This window comes from Kogia breviceps, chromosome 7 (assembly GCF_026419965.1).
Source record: "Kogia breviceps isolate mKogBre1 chromosome 7, mKogBre1 haplotype 1, whole genome shotgun sequence".
Taxonomy (NCBI): domain Eukaryota; kingdom Metazoa; phylum Chordata; class Mammalia; order Artiodactyla; family Physeteridae; genus Kogia; species Kogia breviceps.
This window is the reverse complement of record NC_081316.1, coordinates 18,390,990-18,410,980: the sequence shown is the minus strand read 5'-3', so window position 1 is coordinate 18,410,980 and position 19,991 is coordinate 18,390,990. Positions and strand designations below refer to the sequence as shown.

The following is a 19,991-nucleotide window of genomic DNA, read 5'->3' as shown; positions in this document are numbered from 1 at the left end:
CCAGGAGGCCAGCTGGACCCAGCAGGGAACAATCTGAGCCCCTTCTGAGCTTCACATGTGGCCAGGGACACCGAGCTCCTCCCCGCACAGCACGGCTGCAGCTCCAGGGCAGGTGCAGGGGAAGCTCTAATTCTGGCTTCTCTTTAAGATGCCCACAGAGGCACCCCGCAACCCCCATCTGGGCATCCTGTGCTCCCACAGGGAAAACATTGCTCAGAATTCCCTCAGGCTCCCTGGGCCATGAGAAAGTTGGTCCAGGGCAGGGAGCTTTCCCTGGTGGTTCCTGGAAGCCACTCCTCACCACCCCCGTCCTCAGGGCCACCCCTCTGGCCCCTGCACCGCCCCCCAGGCTTTGGCTCGGTGCCCCAGGACCCTGTGGGGACTCGCCGGGGCTGGGGGAGGCTGACTCATCCTCCCGCTGAGCAGCGCACACACCAGGCACCACGGCCCGCCAATTTCCCCCGCTGTGATTTTCCACTTGCGCCATCTGACTGCTATTAGGGCTGGAGAAAAGGGAATTCCTGGCTCCAGAAGCCCGCAAGGGACCCTGAGCAGATTCCGGGGTGGGAGGGGGCGGGGGGTAACACCTGGGTGGCACTGCTGCCCAGCCACCCGTTCTGCCCTCCAAAGTGCCTGCACCACACCCTCACCCTGCGGCCTCCAGGCTTCTCCACTGTTATGCCCCTGGGTACAAAAGCTCCTGGGTAAAAAAGCAGGTGGGGACCCGCCCCTCCCAGGCCTCCGCGCCCCGCAATGTCCGGAGGGGGCCGAGGGAAAGCATCGGGCAAGTGGACAGCCTGACACTCCCTCTCCCAGGCAGTGGGAGCCCCACAGCCCCGCAGAGCTGCAGATTCACAGCTGGACTCCGGTCGCAGTGCTCGGGCCAACATGACGTCATCAGGCCGAGAGCTGCGTTCCCAGCGGGGCTCCGGGGGGGCGCGGGGGGGGGCTCCTGCGCGGGGCATTCCTTCCCAAAGCCTCATCCCGGCTCAGCCCCTCCTCCTCCTCCTCCCCGTCCCCGCCCCCCTCCTGCCGGGCCTGGAATTGGGTTTGGGGCGGGTTACACTGCCAAAGCCGTCTCCTCCAGCAGGCAGGCGAGGGCTCTCCTCCACCCTGAGCTCGCATTTCCTGAGGCTCCTGCCCTGCTGGTGGGTGACCAGAGGTGGGCATCACGGGAAGAGCCCTCCACGAAGGGGAGGCCTCTGAGGATCAGGCCAGCAGCTGCAGGTAGCTCCACGGCGCCCAGGGCCCAGGGGAGGGCATCCCGGGAGCCGGGGCTGCAGGGTGAAAGCCGGGCAGGGAAGGAGATGAAGGCAGGCACCCTCGAGGCTGGCAGCCCCCAGAAATCACATGGCCCCAAGCAGGAGCCTGAGCCCGCAGAGCAGCGCTCTCACCGCCAGAGGAGCCCCCCCAAGGCCCCAGAGTCCCAGGGTCACTGGGCCGCTTTGAGAGTCCCCCTCCTGTGTGGCAGGCCCGGGCACCCTGGTGATTGCTGACCCCACAGCTGTCCTCTGCTTCCAGCTCCTGCTCTGTCCTCCTGTGGGTGGGGGCTCCCCCTCTATCCCTCCCCACCCTCGCCAGCCATCCAAGCGTGCTTTCTGGAAGGGCAGGAAGGGGAACACCCAGCAGGCAGCATCCCAAGTGCAACGGCTCCCACCATCGTCACGCACGCTGACTGCACCCCCCTCCTTCCCCGGGCCGAGCTCCGGCAGCTTGGGGTCAGCCTCTGCAGCCACCGGAGGTTGGGTGGCTGCGTCCCACCTTCTCCCCGGTGGGCGGTGCCTGATGGGGTGTTGGCGCTGGGTGAAGGCTGTTCGTGAGACATTTTGAAAGGTGCCCCCTGTGTCTGGGGGGAATGACAGCCACAAGCCCACCCCGTGGCCAGTGCTCTCAGACCCAGCCCAAGTGGCAGCCCCTGGACGAGGAGAGGGGCTGGTTAGACCGACAGGAGAATTGGAGTCTGACGGTTCCCACCGAGGCCTCTTGGTGCAAAGTCCTGTCTAGCGGGGACCCAGGTGGGTTTGGAGCTGGACGTGGTGGGTGGTGGTGAAAGATGAGGAGCTTCCTGATGCTGGGGCAGACAGGCGACTGGGGGCCCATCCTTGGTCTTGTGCTTTGAGGGCAGGGTAAGCAGTGAGCTGAGCTGGCAGATTTTTTGTCTGCTTTAGCCCAAGCTAGTTCTGTCACACGCCAGATCCTGGCGTGAGGGGCACACGCACTCACACACACTCACGTGAGTCCCATACACATGTCACACACACGTCTTTCTATGGCCCACGTGGGGTCCAACTTGGCTTCCAGATCTCTCTGCACGGAAGTGCAGTAGCTTTTCAGATGGCCCGTGGCAGGACAGTGAGGGCTCAGATATACAGGGACACCCACACCTCGAATCAACCACTACATGCCCAGCCCCAGTCGGACCTCATGGGCAGGCCCCAGCCAGCTGTCCTGGGGGCATGTGTGTCCTTGGGGGTCTAGCCTGGCAGAGGTGAACGGAAGAGGCTCTCAGAGTCAGGACATTCCTGGGAGCCAAGCCTGGGGCCCAGATCTAGGGGTGATGTGTGTCTGGAAGGGCGACCAGGAAGAGCAAAAACAGTAGAGGAGGAGGAGGAGGGTGGAAGGGGGAGTACCCCAGGCCGGAAAGGGTGAGGGCGAGGCAGGCAGTTTAGGGGTTGCAGGTACCCGGAGAGCTTGGACAAGCCCCAGAGTGTGGAGAAGCATGAGGTCTGTCCGTGGCAATGGGGACGGTGGCCCAACTAGAGTCAAGACTGTCACGGGGGAGGGGTGGGAGGTACACAGTAATATGCACATCTCCTAGCCGCCCCCCTCCACCCGCCGCCGTCTGCAAACCCACACTGCACACGCCTCACGAGCTGTCTCACTTGTTCTCACGCATAAGGGCCCCCACACACACACACGCAGCCACCTGGGGCCCCGGCGCGAGCCCCACGCCCTGCTGGGCTGCGGTCCTGGGCCGCGCCGTCCGCGCCCCCGACCCCACCCGCTGCCCCTCCGGGCGGCCCTGTGCCGCGGGCTCCGGGAGGCCGAGGGTTAAAGAGGGGCGGGCAGCTCGCGGGGACCGCCTTCCCGCGCAGCCAATGAACGACGCCTGCCAGGCCCCGCCCGGCCCGGGGCTGAGGGGCGCGCGCGTGGCGGCCTAGGATGGAATTCCGGGGGAGTCAGGAGGAGGAGGGACACGGCAGTCTGTGGCCAGGCTGTGCCCCCGCAAGGCTCCTCCTCCGCCGACAGCCTCAGTTTCCCGCCTGCACAGTGGGAGGGATGGGTCTTGCGGGCGGGGGCCGAGGTCAGGTTGGGGGACCGGAGTCAATTCGACTGCACCCGGGGCAGGCGGACCAATGAGCTCTGCCGGAGGAGGGTGGACAGGTCTCAGGCAGGGACGCCCCCTCCCCGGCCTGTCACTACTCCTCCCAGGCCTCCAACCCGCAGTCCTGGCCGAGTCCAGCTGTCCCAGCGCCAGCCTGGAGCCGGGGCCACCATAGCAGCCTGGAGGCTGGTGCCGCCTCCAGCCCTCCTGTCTCTGCAGCCGCTCTGGTCCTGCAGGTACACAAACCTGCAAAGCTGCAGCGTGTGCGGCAGTTATAGGGTGCGCCCTGGGCAGGTGACCTCACCTCCCTGCCCTCATCATAGGGGAGTGACTACACCTGCCTCAGAGCTGGTACCCAGGACCAAACAGGAGGATGGGGTGTAAGCGAGCAGGCACTCACTGACACGGGGTTGATGGTGTGTTGATCGGGGTGCCCTGCCTTCCAGGCATGTGTAGGGGAACGACCAGACTCCTTAATACGTTACAAACACAAGGCCCAGGCAAAAGCCTCCTCCTCCAGGAAGACTCCTTGCCGGAAACGATCTTTCCTCCCCCCACTCTCCTGTCTGGGACGGAACCCCTGGCTGGACACAAAGGTGGTGTCCAAGAAATGTGTGCAGGTGAATAAAATATATCTCCAGAAGCGGTCTGGCTCCAGAAATCTCAGGACAAGCGGGGAAGGAGAGGAGCTTCTTCCCCAGGAGGTGTCCCTAGGGTGTCAGCAGGGGGCTGAACGAGGGCCCCCGGAGAAGGAGGGAGTGGTGCACACAGAGGCCACCTGCTCTGGACTCAGCAGGAAGCCCGGTGCCTCCCACAAGGCCCCTGCCTCTAAGGCGGCCAGGGAATGGCTCATCAGCCCGCCCTCCAAGGGGAGAGCCCTGGGAGCCTGGGGAGAGGTCAGCGAGGGAGGGGAGAACACGGCCGCCCTAATGCGACTCTTTCTGCCTGGCCAGGTGGGCTGTGCAGGCCGGTGAGCTGTGAGCAGAGCCGTAAAGGGTCTGGACTCCCCAGGCCTGGGGATGGCTGGCAACTGCTCCTGGGAGGCCCATCCCACCAGCAGGAACAAGGCAAGTGGCACCATCAGCTCCCGACAGAGGGGGCTCCCCGACCCGGGTCTGCAGGATGGTGTGGTGGGAGGGGGCAGGCCCCGCCCAGCACCCCCTTCTCACACACACTCTGCCACCCAGGCCCCATCCTCTAGCTCGGGACAGACAGGTGGGCAGCAGGGCCCCTCTGGGCTACGTGGCCTGGCACTGGTTACCAGTCACCTCGGGTCCCCAGTGTCTTCATCAGCGGACGCCCTCAAATCCCATCCTGTGCAGACCTTGGGGCATCTGCTACCAACCTCCAGAGGCCTTGTCATCTCTTCCCTGGGGAGACGGGGCGGTCAGCTATTTCCCATGGCCAGGCCCTGCCGGGAGGCCCTGCAAGGCTGGCTCCAAGGGGGCCCTGGTGTCACGTGCTCCGTGGGGCTCTGCGCCACCCTGCCAGCGTCGCCCAAGGCCAGGGTCCATTAGTCCCAGTTTACCGCCTGCCTCCAGGCGCTAGCCAAGGCTGAGACTCTGACGACCCATCAGGTTGACCCACCCCTTCTGCCCTCCCCCTCTCCTGCCCCCTACTTCTCTGAGGCCTTTGAAAACTCTGGAATTCCCTCCTGAATCCTGGGAAAAACCCTCTCAAGTTGGAAGGACCCCTGAGTTTACCAAGTGCAACCTTTGAGGAAACCGAGGCTCACACCAGTGTAGTAGCTTGTCTGCGGTGAGTCCAGAGGTTGGGGCAGAGCCAGGACCACAGCCCCCGGCATTTCCCCACCATGCCTGCAGCCCTGATGCTGACCACTGCAAGATGGCAGCCACAGGAGACAGAGAAGGAACTGGCTTGGGAGTCCCCAGAAATCCCCGAAGAAGAGGCAGAGCCCAGGGAGGGCACCAGGCTCCAGGGCAGGCATTTTACAAGGTGCTTTGTGGCCGGGATGACAGCCACACGTCCAGTGACTCACCGGCCCTCCCGCTCTAACTCTGAGGGGAGGATTGCCGACTTCTTCCAGCCTGCGAGAGGCACTGAGGGATCTGACCTGTCAGATGCAGCCCCTGCCACCCAGTTCCCTCCAGCGCTAGAGCTGCTCCTCCGTGGACTTGTTTAGACACGGGGTCTTGTAAATTTCTGGGTCTGCTCCCCAGCTGAGAAGAGGAAAGGCTGAGCAAAGAGCTAGCTAAGGGGTTTGAGAGTTGACAGACAGACAGACAGATGGGGGGGGTCAATATATATATTTAGAGGATGCCGGGTAGTGACCGGGACCGCCATGCCCTGACCTCCTGGGGTTTCCCCAAAGTTTGCCGGCACCCGCCAGTCCCTGCTTGCAGGGTCCCCTTGACCGGAGCCAGACCAGAGGTTCCTCCCTTTGTTATGGGGTGTCAGGCCCAGAGAGCAGTCTTTCGGGACCCAGCTTTCTGCCGGAGCTGGGGCCCATCTGGAAAGTGGCAGAGTAGTCCTGCCTCAAGAACCTTCTGGTTTGTTTTGCAGTTTTGTTTTGGGTTTTGGAGGGAGAGTCATGAGCAATGGGTACTGACACCCGGCCTTAGATTAGGGGGAGGCCAGGTTCAGGCTCTGTGGAAAAGAGTGCTGGGATGGATTAGTGATGTCTGCCAGGGTGTGGGCAGGGCATTGACAGTGCTCTGGGCAGCCTCTGCCACAGGGGATGAGAGGTCGAAATCCACAGCCTGAGAACCGAATCCAGCTTGTAGATGTGTTACGTTTGGCCCACACCGTGTTTTTTAAATGTGAACATTTAAAGATCAGGATAGTTTACATTACCGTCTTGAGTTCTGGCTTCTCTGGGGAGAGGGAAAAGAATGATCAGCCACTCAGCCCGCTGGCCCCACTGGCACCCACGGGCTGGAGCAGGGCACCGCCGACTTGCTCAGGACGGGTGCCCTCTGGTTTGCCACTGCCCCCGCCCCCACTTGCCAGTTTCTTGCACATGACCCACGTTCATGCATTTATGTGCCATCCCAGACCCTGCAGGCAAGACTGGCATTTAGCCAGATGCACTCACACAGCCAGACCAATTGTCAAAATACACAGCTCTATAAATAGCCACTGCCTCAAGTGTCTCGTCCTCTAGGAACCCCCTTGGGCCAGTTCCAGATCCCTCATGATCCAGAAACCCAGAGTTTCACCCTGGCCCAGCAGGGAACCACATCTGATTCCCCAGGTCTCTCTGACTCCACTGTAGGTCAGGGTCCACTCTGGTTTTGTTTTGGTAACTTACAAGTGACTTTGTCTTTTAAAATAAATATTTTCATGTTTCAGTGTGAAAAATTGCAAGTTTTGTAAATTTGCATACACCTTCACCAGTTCATTAATTGTTAGCCTGTTGCTACATGTGCTTTCTCTCTAGTATCTCTTTCTTTTTTAAATAAATCTTTATTATCTCTTGACAGATACTTTCTTTCCCAGAGCTATCTGAAAGTAAATTGCAGACACCAAACCCCTTTGCACCCAAACAGTTTGTATCTTCTAAGAACAAGGACACTCCCATACATAGCCACGGTACATTTTCCTATTCAGAAAGTCTAACATTGGTACAATACGTAGTCCACATTCACATTTCCCAGTCATCCCCCTAATAACCTCTATCGTGATGGTTAGATCCACTCTACAATCCAGGCCTACAGCCCTGCATTAATTGGTCATGTCTCTAGTTTCCTTCAATATGGAAAGCTTCCTCAGTTTTTCTTTATCTTGCATGACATGTACATTTTCTGGCCGGTGGACCACCAGGTACCTTTATGAGGGACCGATTATTTTCACCATTTTTACTATCACTCCTGTAGGCCCCCCCAGCTCCAGACTCTGGGGCACAGGGCGGCAGCACTATGTCAGATCAAGGGTGTCCTCTGCTCCAGTTGGAGCACATTCGTTGCTCCAGAGCCACGTCTGTAATCAGGACCAGCACACCTGGGCGCAGGTGCAGGTTTGGGGGCGGAGCCCAGCACGCCTGGATGCAGGTGCAGGTTTGGGGGCGGAGCCCAGCACGCCTGGGCGCGGGTGCAGGTTTGGGGGCGGAGCCCAGCCAGCATCACCGCGTGTCTCCCCTCCACGCCTGCGCAGATGTGTCCGGGAGTGAGCGAGGCCCCGGAGCTCTACAGCCGCGGCTTCCTGACCATCGAGCAGATCAGCATGCTGCCACCGCCAGCCGTCATGAACTACATCTTCCTGCTTCTCTGTCTGTGCGGCCTGGCGGGCAACGGGCTGGTCCTCTGGTTTTTCGGCTTCTCCATCAAGAGGAGCCCCTTCTCCATCTACTTTCTGCACTTGGCCAGCGCGGACGTCGGCTACCTCTTTAGCAAGGCCGTGTTCTCCAGCCTGAACGCGGGGGGCTTCCTGGGCTCGTTTGCCGACTACGTCCGCGCAGTGTCCCGGATCCTGGGGCTCTGCATGTTCGTCACCAGCGTGAGCCTGCTGCCAGCCGTGAGCTCGGAGCGCTGCCTGTCGGTCATCTTTCCCTCTTGGTACTGGCGCCGGCGGCCCAAGCGCCTGTCGGCTGTGGTGTGCTCCCTGCTCTGGACCCTGTCACTCCTGGTCACCGGCATCCACAGCTACTTCTGCGTGTTCCTGGGCCGCCAGGCGTCCGGGACGGGCTGCAGGCACGTGGACACGTTCCTGGGCGTCCTGCTCTTCCTGGTCTTCTGTCCCCTCATGGTGCTGCCGTGTCTGGCACTCGTCCTGCACGTGGAATGCCGGGCCCGACGGCGCCAGCGCTCGGCCAAGCTCAACCACGTCATCCTGGCCGTGGTCTCGGTTTTCCTCGTGTCCTCCATCTACTTAGGGATCGACTGGTTCCTCTTCTGGGTCTTCCAGATCCTGGCCCCCTTCCCCGAGTACGTCACCGACCTGTGTATCTGCATCAACAGCAGCGCCAAGCCTGTCGTCTACTTCCTGGCCGGCAGGGACAAGTCACAGCGGCTGTGGGAGCCCCTCAGGGTGGTCTTCCAGCGGGCCCTGCGCGACGGGGCCGAGCCGGGGGAGGCGGGGGGCAGCACCCCCAACACGGCCACCATGGAGATGCAGTGCTCCCCGGGGAATGCCTCGTGAGAGGCCAGCACCTGGAGGGGAGCTGGGGGCCAGCTGGAGTCGCCTCCGGAGACCCTTTGCGGGGGGACAGGAGTTGGGCAGCAGCCCTGGGGCCCGGGTGCAAGGAGAAAAGTCTGCTCCCCGCCCGCGTGCCGCCTTCTCCCGGGGCCGAGGCTCTGGGGGTGGCCGAGAGACAGAACAGCCACTTCCAGACAGACCCCGTGGCCTCACCAGGCTCCCCCCAGCTATCCTCCTTCCGTGACCCACTCTGCAGAAATTGCCCCCGGGTGGTGGGCAGGGTGTGGGGCTCCTCCCCGCCCCAGGATGGCCAGGAAAGGAGAGGAGGGGGTCACGCAGCCCATCCACCTCCTGCCCCATCAGCCAGGCCTCCCGAGCACAGCCAGCCCATCGCCTGTCGGGCCAGAAGCTTTGTCCTGCTGGTGGGACACCTGCTCTCTGCTTTCTGCCCTGTCAAGGCGACACTGGGAGCAGACCTCCAGGAAAGGGTGCTACCTGGGAGACGCTTCTCCTTAACCCGCCTGGGAGCCCAGTCTTTCTGCACGCGAGGTTCCCTTTGGTGGCCGAAATGGGGGAGCCTCTGGCACGGCGAGTGCCTGGACGCAGGAAAGGCCGTCGGCTGTGGCTTAAGTGGCTCGCTCTCGTTTCGGACTCCATGCCAGCCGGCGTGTCTGAGCTGCCGTCCTCCTGGTCTGAGGGGCTCCGGAAGGCCGTCCAGGGAGTCTCTGGGCTATAGCCCCACCCCAAAGTGGGCACTGACTGTACCTGGCCACCTCAGCCCACCTACGAGCACGGTGGCCCAGTTTGATGAAAGATAATACATGTATATCAATAAACGTTTTCTATCTTGCAGCCAGGAAGGCTTCCTGCCCTCTGTCCTGTCTGTGATCTTGTTCCCACAGTGAGGACCCCACTGGCATCCGAAGCCCAGATGGGCAGCCTTTCTACGCCGCCCCCCGTGCAGTCCGCTCTGTGCCCCAGCTCCTGTGCCGCCTCTCCTGGCTGGCCGGTCTACACACCCGGCGTGCTCCCTCTCCTGCTAGGGTGTCCACTCCTCTGCTGGAGGGAGCTTGGTCCCCTCGCCACCCTCTGTTGGCTAACCCGCATGCACTTTCCACCACCCAGGGCCCCCCACTCCTCCTGGGAACCTCAGTTTTCATCACACCTACTGGGTTCTAGGCTCTCTGCTGGCTACTAATACAGTCCCTGCCCATGAAGAACACAGTGTGCGGGCTTCCCTGGTGGCGCAGTGGTTGAGAATCCGCCTGCCGATGCAGGGGACACGGGTTCGAGCCCTGGTCCGGGAAGATCCCACATGCCGCGGAGCAACTAAGCCCGCGAGCCACAACTACTGAGCCCTCGAGCCACAACTACCGAAGCCCACGTGCCTAGAGCCCGTGCTCCACAACAAGAGAAGCCACCGCAAAGAGAAACCCGCGCACCACAAAGAAGAGTAGCCCCCGCTCGCCACAACTAGAGAGAGCCCGCGTGCAGCAACGAAGACCCAACGCAGCCAAAAATAAATAAATAAAAAATAAATAAATAAGTTTAAATAATAATTTTTAAAAAAGAACACAGTGTGTCCACACAGAGACCCCCGGGGTGGCTGCTGCATCCTCGGCGATGTTGCACCCCCTGCCCCACCCAGAACTCTCTGTCCTAAGCTCTCTGAGGCAGGGCTGGCGTCCCTGTGCCTGGTACCTCCTGACCCCCCAGCAATAGGCTGAAGCCCCTCCCAGGAGACAGCCTCCACTAGAGCCGGGCCGGACAGCTCCCTGACCAACCCCTCGCCTCCGGCAGCCCCAGGAACAGGCCTGTCTTGGGCTCCTGGTGTCCAGCCTGGGACCCCAGCCCCTTTGGGGGAAGATCTGGGAAAACTGCTCACTGCATAGGCCCGGGGAGAGAGCAGGGCAGGGGCATCCGTGGTCCAGGGCAGGAGCAGGGCGCCCCTCTTCTGTGGAGAGCCAGGAGATGGCAGGGGGGGCAGGGGGGCTGATGGAGGGAGCTGCCCGTCCAGGAGGCAGTGCCGCCTGGTGGCTGGCATTCTGCCTGCAGAGCCGGGTTGCCCTCTGCCCCGCCCCGGTGATCGCGGAGAAGGGCTGCAGCACCACCCTCGGGCCGGCTGAGCCCCAGGCGCATGGCCCTGGCGACCAGCCCCCGGCAGCCCGGCTCCCTTTTCTCACAGCCCCAGGTGCTGCTCGAGCAAGGCCACCGCTCTGTGTGGTCCAGTGGCGAAGTTTCCAGGAGCTTCGGGTGATGGAGCCGGGGGGCCCGCCGCCCCTTTCCCAGCCCCTGGCGTGCACCCTCCGCAACCTCTGCTCCGCACACACCTGTCAGAGAATCCCGGGAAAGCAGAGTTGGAGGCCGCCACAGCTGACGCTTCTGGGGACTCAGAGAAACCAGGTGGGGCCCTGACGACGCGTGTCAGGAGGTGGGGTCCGGACCGTCGGCTGGAAAGCTCCCAGCGGCGCAGGCCTCCACACGGCAGAACGGCCTCCCAGGCCTGCAGGTGCCCCGGGGGGCCGTCCAGGGCCTGGCTCCTGGGGTTCCCCCTTCCTCAGGAGCCCCGAGCCCCCGTGGGGAGCTGCCCCCCACCCGGGAGCTCAACGGCGCCCCTCTGCCTCTGTCACGGCTCAGAACCCAGATCCGGTGGTGGGTGGGCAGCCCTCCCCAGCTAGCAGGGCCTGGAGGTCAGGACAGGGCTGGGCCCGTGTATGAACGTACACATGCCCTTGGCAGACGCTAAGTCGAGAAGGGTGGGGGGCGAACTCCAGGGTGGGGGCCTCTCCCGGCCCCGGGACCTTTCTCCCTGCAGTCTTGCTAGGGAGTCAGTCCTCTTCTCCTTTCTGCCACTTCCAGCCCCCGGGCAGCGTCCCGGCACAAGCTGCCCACGCCCCGACCACCTCGCTTCTGTGCTAGTGGTTCTGTGCTGCTGGTGGGGAAAAGGCCCAGATGCGCACAGACAGAAGCCCCCGGCCCTCGACCACTGTCCTCCTCCCGCCTTTGGTATTTAATTACTGAAGGGGCCACGGAGCCCACCGCAGGGGTGGGGTGGTGCATCTCTGCTATCCCTACCCCCATAAAACGGCATATCCGGGCCCCCCCGTGGCGACCAAAAGCCTCCTTCTTTCTGGGTGTCCCATAAAGGCAGGAAGTCAAGGGTCCCCAGACATCACAGACTTCCACCCTGAAACTGCCTGGGGCAAAGGGTCCGGCCATTCCCCTTTGACAACTTCCGGTCAACTGTCATAGAATCATGAATCCGGGAGTGAAGCCCCATACCTACCAGGCAGCTTCTAGGTGGCTGGACAAAGAAGGAACACTTGTTCCCCCATCCCCCAACAGGATATGAGGGAGGGGAGAGCCACGGGCAGGACAGAGCTCTCCACTTTTTCATACTTCCTGTCTCTACAAACGTGAGCAAGTGGGGATACACACTCTTAAGTACACACGGGATACACACGGTCAAACTTGGAAAGCCTCAGGGAGGCCGCGGACTGCCACCCATGAGCCGTGGGACCTCGGTCTGCGGTGGCCCCAGTGTCCCCACACACGACGGTCGGGGCGCAGGGCGGCCACTGAAGGAGGGACGTTCTCGGGAACAGCCAACGCCAGCACTGCTGGTCAGGGCAATGACTGTCATCTATTGAGGACCTACTATGCTCAGTGGGCCCTGGGCTGAGAGCTCCATGTGCGAATCTCATTTAACCTTCAGGACAGGCTCTGCGGTAGAGACTGTCAGCGGCCGTGGTGGACATCAGTGCTTGCAAATGGCGCTCCTCGCCCAAGCCAGTCCCGCCAGGTGGACGGTCCTGGCTGGAGCCCCAGTCCTCATCAGATACGGTGGTTTCCTTGTTTCCCTGGAAGCTCAGGCCTCTGGCCTCTGTGTTTCCCATCAGGAAAGCACTGGGAGTTGGGGTTCTGGGGTGATGCATGAAGTAGACAGGGCAAAGCCATCGCCACCCAAGGATGCCCTGGACCGGCCTCGTTGGATTACACAGTCAACAGAGACCCAAGGAGAGGACAGCCCGGTTTCAGACCGTAGTTGTCTGGAATGGATTGCGGGATGGGAAGGGATGCGTGTTCAACAGACGGCACAGTGAACAGCCTGGAAGCTGATGCCTCTTCTGTCTCATCTTCCATCCTAATAAGAGGAAGTGGAACGCCTCTCTGGCGTCCTCCCAGCTTTCCTGAATATCCTGCCAGTATGGTTTTGAGATAACCTGGGGTTTATATTGTATGCCAGAATTTTGAAGCCCAAGATCTTTTCTGCACAGTTTGGTTCAGAACCCTCAGCCAAGAGGATTCCACTGTCGAGGGAACCAAATCTCCCTTTAGAAGGCAAGACAGAGGGATGGGTCCATTTATGGTCCAGCCTCTCAGTGCTTGGGAAGAAGCTCCAGCCCAAGGAAGTGTGCCCCTAAGCAGGTTGGCTACAAGGCTGGGGAGCTCTGCAAATGTATTGCAGAATCTTCCAGAACCAGGACAACTGAGAACATGAGTACAAAAAAATATTACATTCTCAGCCAGTGGGGGCTGGAGAGTAGCCAGTAGAGGTTTGGAGAAAACAACAGGACACGGTTCACAAAATTAAAACTCATGGAAAACCTCTGCTTCAGTGAGTCAGAATGCCAGCGCCAAGTTTCCTGGCAACTCAGGAGAAGGCTTCCCTAATCAGGCAGATTTGTTTTAATCTTTGTAATTGATTTAATGGAGGTCTAACTGATATACAATAAGATACATCCATTTAATATGCAGTTCAATGATCTTTGACACATGTGTACATGCTGATGTCATCACCAAATCAATACACAGAATGCTTCCAACCCCCAGAAAAGAACATTTCCATCACCTCCCCCAAAGTTTCCTAGGGCATTCAGCCCATCATCCGGCCTCTGCCCCCACCCTGAGGCAACCACTCATCTCTGCTTTATACCAGTCTAAATTCTAGATTACAGATTAGTTCCATAAGCAGATTTTTTTATCAGCCAGGACTTTTGGTGACAAGTCACAGAAACCCCAGTTTAATCTAGCTTTGGTGGAGGGGTGGGTGGTATAGGTGGAGCGTATGCATGTGTTTGAGGGAATTCACTGACTCACATACCAGGAAAGTTCCAGCGATCGTGGGTTACTCTTCATTGCGGTGGCTTCTCTTGCTGTGGAGCACAGGCTCTAGGCACGTGGGCTTCAGTAGTTGTGGCACGTGGGCTCAGTAGTTGTGGTTCGAGGGCTCTAGAGCACAGGCTCAGTAGTTGCGGCTCACGGGCTTAGTTGCTCCGCGGCATGTGGGATCTTCCTGGACCAGAGATGGAACCCGTGTCCCTTGCATTGGCAGGCGGATTCTTAACCACTGCGTTACCAGGGAAGCCCCCAGAAGTGATTTTCAATTCAGACATAGCTGGATCTGGGCCCCTAATGATGTTCCCTCGGTTACTGTTCTTTTTTCCGTTTCTCATCTCTGCTTTTATCTGTATTGCCTTTATTCCCGATGAATCAACTCAACAGCAGGTGACTAGCAGTTCCTAGTTTATATTTGACAAATTCAGCAATCCCAGGGGAAAGAGAGCATCCCTTTCCTGATCATTCTGGCAGAGGCCCCAACCATCACGCTCACTGGCCAGGCCCCAGGCACCAGCCCTCTCCTGGAGCGGGGGACAGGCTGGGGAAGAAGGAGGAGACCCACCTCACCGAAACCCAACAGGCTTAGAGCGGGGGAGAGGTGAGCTCAAACAAAAAGCACAAAACGGAGATGCTAGCAGGCAAAGTGGCAAATGTGGGCCACATTGCACCACCCACACACCCACTTCTTTCCATGTATTGATATGATTTTATAACGTTCCTACCCCAAATCTGTAGCTATATTATGCACAGCAGAAAATGCACTTCCCTCTCTCCCCGAGAAGAGAGACAATCCAAAGTCAATTCTGGGGACTGATACCCCAGCACTGAGCCCAGGATCTGTGGGCCCTTTGCATCTCTCTCCATCAGATCCAGAGGCACTGCCTCAAGGACCGGTACCCAATCCTAGTGATGGGTACCATCCCTCCAACCCAAATGATGATGGCCACTGTCAAGACACACAATTCACAGTGGACAGGACAAAGGAAATAGCTATGATTTTTGTTTTAATCCCATTTGGAAAAGGAGAGAAAGAAACAGCACACAATGGGAGTGGTCCATAGGCATATTCTATGCTGGACAGGAAGTTGTAAGGACTGGCAAAGAGGGAGGTTCTTGATTGGCCAATAAGCATGGTCACCAGAATCCAAGGTGGCCCCCAACAATCCACGTCCTGTATCCACAGACTTGTGTAGTCCCAGCTCCATGAGTGTGGGCTGGACCAGGTAACTGGCTTCTAACCAACAGAACGGAGCAAAGTTGATTAGGCTACACGAGACTGTGACTCCCGTCTTGTGAACAGACGCTCCCCCGAGCTGGCTTTGAGGAAGCAAGCTGCTGTGTTGCGAGCTGCCCTACTGGGAAGACCCCGATGGCAAGGAGCTGAGGGCAGGTTCTGGCCAACAGCCAGCAACACACTGAGGCCTTCAGTCTGACAGTCCGCAAGGAACTTCATCCTGCCAACACCTGTGGAAGTTTGGAAGCAGGTAAGACACCTCCAGAGACTCTCCTTCCTGATGGTCCCACAGGACGAGCCATTGCTGCCAGATTTGGGCAATGCTGCCCTCTGGACACCTTCGTGGTGCTTGGTTTCTTTGCTTTTGGTCAGTTCCATGAGCTGGTAACCAAGACCAGAGTCCTTGCTGAGTCACTCTCCTTGAATCTAAATTCAGGTGCATGGGATTCTAGCCCTTGGGCGCAGCTCTGGAGGGCTCAGCCATGCCTCTGGCCTCAGCTGAATGGCCTCTGTGAGACCTCAGAGCCATGAAAACAATCGCCCTGGGAAGAGCTGATCTGCCTCCCACGCAGAAAGTGGGGCTTCCTCATGGTCACCCCACCGGGACACTCAGGTCACCTCAGGAAACTGCCCGAGTCTCCAGCTAACAGGTGGCAGAACTCGGACTTGAAACAAGGTCCTGGAGGCCAGGCCCGGTGCTCCCTCCCCGAGCCTTCCCCAGCAGAGCACCTCCACGTGGACATAATGGCCTCTCTCAGCCCGCGAGGGCCCCCGTTCCCTCCAGAGCCCCACCCTCCCCGCACCGATGGGGCCCCGCTGATGCTCTGAGGTTGCCTCGGCCATCCCAGCCGGCCTTCGGGGGGGGCGCATTGGCAGGATGGCGTAGGAGAGGGGTGACCCTCACATCGCTCCTGGTGGGCCCCCAGTCTCATGCCCTGTTCCCCCGCGAGCCAGCCGCCCCCTGGGTGGGGAGCTGGGGAGGCCACGCCCACTAGCCCCCAGCTGGCTGTTCTGCAGGCCTCCCAGGGGGAGCCACTCGTGCATTTATACCTCAAGCTCCCCTCCCCGCTCCCCAGAGGAAGCCGGGGGAAAGTTCTCTGGGCGCCCCAGGGACCGGGCGCCTCTGAGGCCAGGGTGGGGGGCCGCAGTTCAGAGCATCCCTGCTGAGCCAGGATGGGGGCAGCAGAGACTTGGGGCCTTGGGGCAAAAGGGTGCTTCGGAGACTCCAAGCACCAGAGCGGGGAGGGGCTGCCACCTTCCCTGAAGGACTGAGCATCACGTCGGGGGAGCAGGGAAGCAGCGCCTGGTCTCTACTCTCTGGGTGGAAGCAGGAGGGCATGCCAGCGACAGGCGATCCCCTGCTAGCCCCAGGCGAGGGTCCAGCCCTGCCAAGTGCTGCTGGATGACGGGGGCAAGTGTTTCCGCGTCTCCAAGCCCTCATCTCCTGAATAAAACGAACTAGTGAAGACTACCTTTAAAGCATTTAAAGGGGTGACGAGTTCTTATCACCCTCTGGGGTGCCTGCCGCTTGGAGAGCCTCCAGCAATGGTGATAGGGGAGCCAGGACAAAGGTGAGACAGGCAGGCAACCATGGGGAACACAATTTAAGGAGAAGACAAACTCCCCCCGCTGTCCAGGGGACCTCGCTGCGGTGAAGCCAGGCGTGAACAACCACCTGGTCTGTTTTCATGTCGTGTGCGTGTTGTTTACTTTTGTTTGGAAGGATTCACCGTTCATTATTTCCTTTCACTGGTGCGTAGTCTGCTTGGCTGCCATAACAAAATACCTCAAACAGGGCTTCCCTGGTGGTGCAGTGGTTGAGAATCCACCTGCCGATGCAGGAGACACGGGTTCGTGCCCTGGTCCGGGAAGATCCCACGTGCTGCGAAGCAACTAAGCCCGTGAGCCATGGCCGCTAGGCCTGCGCGTCCGGAGCCTGTGCTCCGCAACGGGAGAGGCCACAACAGTGAGAGGCCCGCGTACCGCAAAAAAAAAAAAAAAAAAAAAAACCTCAAACAGAGGGCATAAAAAAACCAGACATTTATTTTCTAACAGTTCCGGAGGCTGGAAGCCTGAGATCAAGATGCCAGACAATTCTGTGCCAAGTGATGGCTCCCTTCGTGGCTTGCAGACTGCGGCCTTCTCACTGTCTTCACATGGCAGAGGGGTGGGGGACAGGGAGGTGGGGGGAGAGAGAGAGAGAGAGAGAGTGCTCTGGCATCTCTTCTTAAAAGGACACCGCTCTTACTAGATTAGGGTCCCACCCTTATGACCTCATTTAATCTTAATTATCTCCCGAAAGGCCCAGCTCCAAATACAGTCACATCGGGGATAGGGTTCCAACAGATGAATTTGGGGGGTGACACCATTCAGCCCTCTTTTTTTCCCTCAGTCCCAATATTTGATCTCCCTTCTATTTTCGCTGAAAGGGAAGATACCTAAAGGAGAGCAGCTACATCTTCCCATCTCGTGTCCTGCACCCACAGCTGGACTCTCTGCTTCCCTCTGGGCTGACACCCCAGCTCCTAGCCGGGCCAATCCCTGGGCCGTACCCGGTCCTATGGGCTCTCACCTCCCCCAGGACCCCTTCCTGCAGCTTTCCTGATCATCAGCTTCCCCATCTCTGCTGAATCACACCCCTCTCCATACAAACAGGCAATAATATCCTTCTTTTAAAATAAGTAAAACCAGGGACTTGCCTGGCGGTCCAGTGGTTAAGACTCTGCGCTTCCACTGCAGGGGCACGGGTTCAATCCCTGGTCGGGGTACTAAGATCCCGCATGCCGTGCGGCACAGCCAAAATAATAAAATAAAGTGAATAAAACCTCTGCCTCCAAATCTCATTTCTCTGCCCTCCCTACCCACTTACCCATTATGACAAATCCCTTCAAAAAGCCACCCGCACTCCCTGACTCCACAGCTGGCCCCTCAGTGCATCTGGGGGGGGTCTCTGCTGCTGACTGCCGCCCCCTTGGAGGGGTCTTCTGGAGCCACCGGCCCCTCCCCCCGCCCACTCTACCCCTTCCTCCTGCTCTGTTATCTGTGGGAGTCCCATAAACGCTCCTGCATAACCGTTGTCACGGTCTCTGCGACAGTTACCGCATGGGAAGCTGCGTTCTTCCTGCTGACCAGCCACTTCCCCTCGGAACCTCAACCCCAGGAGAGAAGCAAGCGTCTGTCTTCTTGTCACCAGCACCCCCAGGACCTGGAGTAGCTTTGGCCCCGTCTGCCCTCAGTCAGCCTTTGCAGGGTGGATACCTAACGAATGTTAGGAAGAAGCAGGCAGGGGCAGGTGGGGTGGGAGGTGTCGGCCCGTGTGCATCTCCCCACTCCCCACTCAGCAGGGGCAGGACCCTGTCCTCCCCCCCCTGGGAGAGCGGCCCAACCCAGCTCACTTTGTGCGGCTTGAGTGGATGTGTGTTCACGGAGCCCTGTGGACGGCAACCCAGCAGCAGTGGCCTAGGATGGTGGAGGAGGGGTCCCGCTGGCTGGAGAGGGGCCGGGGGAGTGCCCTTCCGAGCCCAGGGAGGAGCCTCATTTGATCCTTCAGGGTGCCCCCTTCACCTGGCCTCTCCCAGCTGCCCTCAGACCTCAGTAACTCCCAGCCCCACCCAGCCTCCGAATTCCCACCTTGTCAGTTACCTCCCATCCCCGGTCCATCTCCGCACCCGGCGGTCGGTGTAACCGTCTAACTGTGTATTCTCCCCCTCCTGCCAGCTGTGAGTTCTGTGAGGATGGGCTCTGTCCATCAGAGTCATTGTTGTACATGTATTCTGTGTGTGCGCGTGCACACGTAGATGCATGTGTGGGCATGTTGTGTGTATGCACATGTACTATGTGTGTATGTGTATATGTGCTGTGTTTATATATGTACTTGTATGTTGTCTGTAGGTATATATGCTATTATATGTGTTTGCTATATGTATGTATATGTGCCTAAATATATGTGCTATTGTATATGTAGTATGTTTATATTGCTATATATGTATGACGTGTGCTGTGTATGCTATATGTAGGTATATGTTGTGTGTGCACGTATATGTATATATGCTATTATGTATGTATATGTGTTCTCTCTCTATAGCACTATGTAACTGGCACATAGTATAAATTTGTTAAATATTATTTAAACTTGTGTTGAACCTAAAGGAAAGACTTCTGACTGTAGCCACAAGGAACCTTTGGAGGTTGGTATCTGTGTGACATGGAACCGCGTTCCCACTGTGGCTACAAATAAACGTGGGAGAAAACAATCTTCTCCCACCCACCCAAATAGAATACAGAGCTGAAAGATGAAGGACGGGAAGGAAAATCTCCAGGTGCCCCAGGACACTTGCAACTAGATCTGGTGCCAATGGCCCAAGGTACATCAGACAGGTAGAGGCTCCAGGGAGCAGGGGCTATAGGTGGGGCTGGGGCGAGGAAGGGGAGAGGGGCTGAGAGGTAGCCTTGGGGCAAAATAAGGAGGAGAGAGCTTGATCAGGGGGAACTCCATGAGGCCAGAACCTGGGAGGACCCCGCTGCTTAAAGAAAGCAATGTTCATCCCAATGTCTTTAGGACCTTCTCCCTGTCTTAGGGAGAAGGGGAAGAGAAGGGGGCTGGGGGGAGGGTGAGTGGAGTTGGGACACCAATTCGAGTAACCAAAACCCCAAATTTGTACCATTCACAGGTGCAGAATCTGAATTTACACCAAATCTCCAAGCCAAGAGATTCAGGGGCTTCCCAGGTGGCGCAGTGGTTAAGAACCTGCCTGCCAATGCAGGGGACACGGGTTCTAGTCCTGGTCCAGGAAGATCCCACATGCCGCAGAGCAACTAAGCCCGTGCACCATAACTACTGAAGTCCTGCGCTCTAGAGTCCATGAGCCACAACTACTGAAGCCCGCACGCCTAGAGCCTGTGTTCCGCAACAAGAGAAGCCCACGCGCCGCAACCAAGAGTAGCCCCCGCTCGCCACAACTAGAGAAAGCCTACATGCAGCAACGAAGACCCAATGCAGCCAAAAATTTTAAAAATTAAAAAATTTTTTAAAAAGCAATTCAACAAAATCCAAGTCTTGGACCAGTGAAATCCTCTGAAATCCCAAAAGAAGTCAATGCCAAATGTATGAGTAGCAAAACTTTGGCAACCGAGGGGGTCTTGCATAAGAAGAAGTAATGTTATTCCCGTAGAAGACAGTCTCTGTATTTGCAAAGCACATGGGGAATGAATAGGGAG

At 58.7% G+C, this 19,991-nt stretch overlaps 1 protein-coding gene across 3 annotated transcripts; it reads left to right on the top strand.

Moving 5' to 3' along the window:
* The first annotated feature begins 1,043 nt into the window (after positions 1-1,043).
* LOC131759859 (mas-related G-protein coupled receptor member F) lies at positions 1,044-9,271 on the top strand. 3 transcript variants are annotated; one of them, XM_059069401.2, is made up of 3 exons: positions 1,044-1,227; positions 4,279-4,392; positions 7,439-9,271. In XM_059069401.2, exons 2-3 carry the CDS (start codon positions 4,345-4,347, stop codon positions 8,420-8,422), a joined length of 1,032 nt encoding a protein of 343 aa, XP_058925384.1. In that variant the 5' UTR covers positions 1,044-1,227; positions 4,279-4,344; the 3' UTR covers positions 8,423-9,271. The 3 variants fall into 3 exon arrangements, with proteins under 3 accessions (XP_058925384.1, XP_066893893.1, XP_066893892.1); XM_067037792.1 differs by having other exon boundaries at positions 1,063-1,227; positions 4,279-5,083; XM_067037791.1 differs by having other exon boundaries at positions 1,068-1,227; positions 6,769-9,271.
* Positions 9,272-19,991: the final 10,720 nt, after the last annotated feature.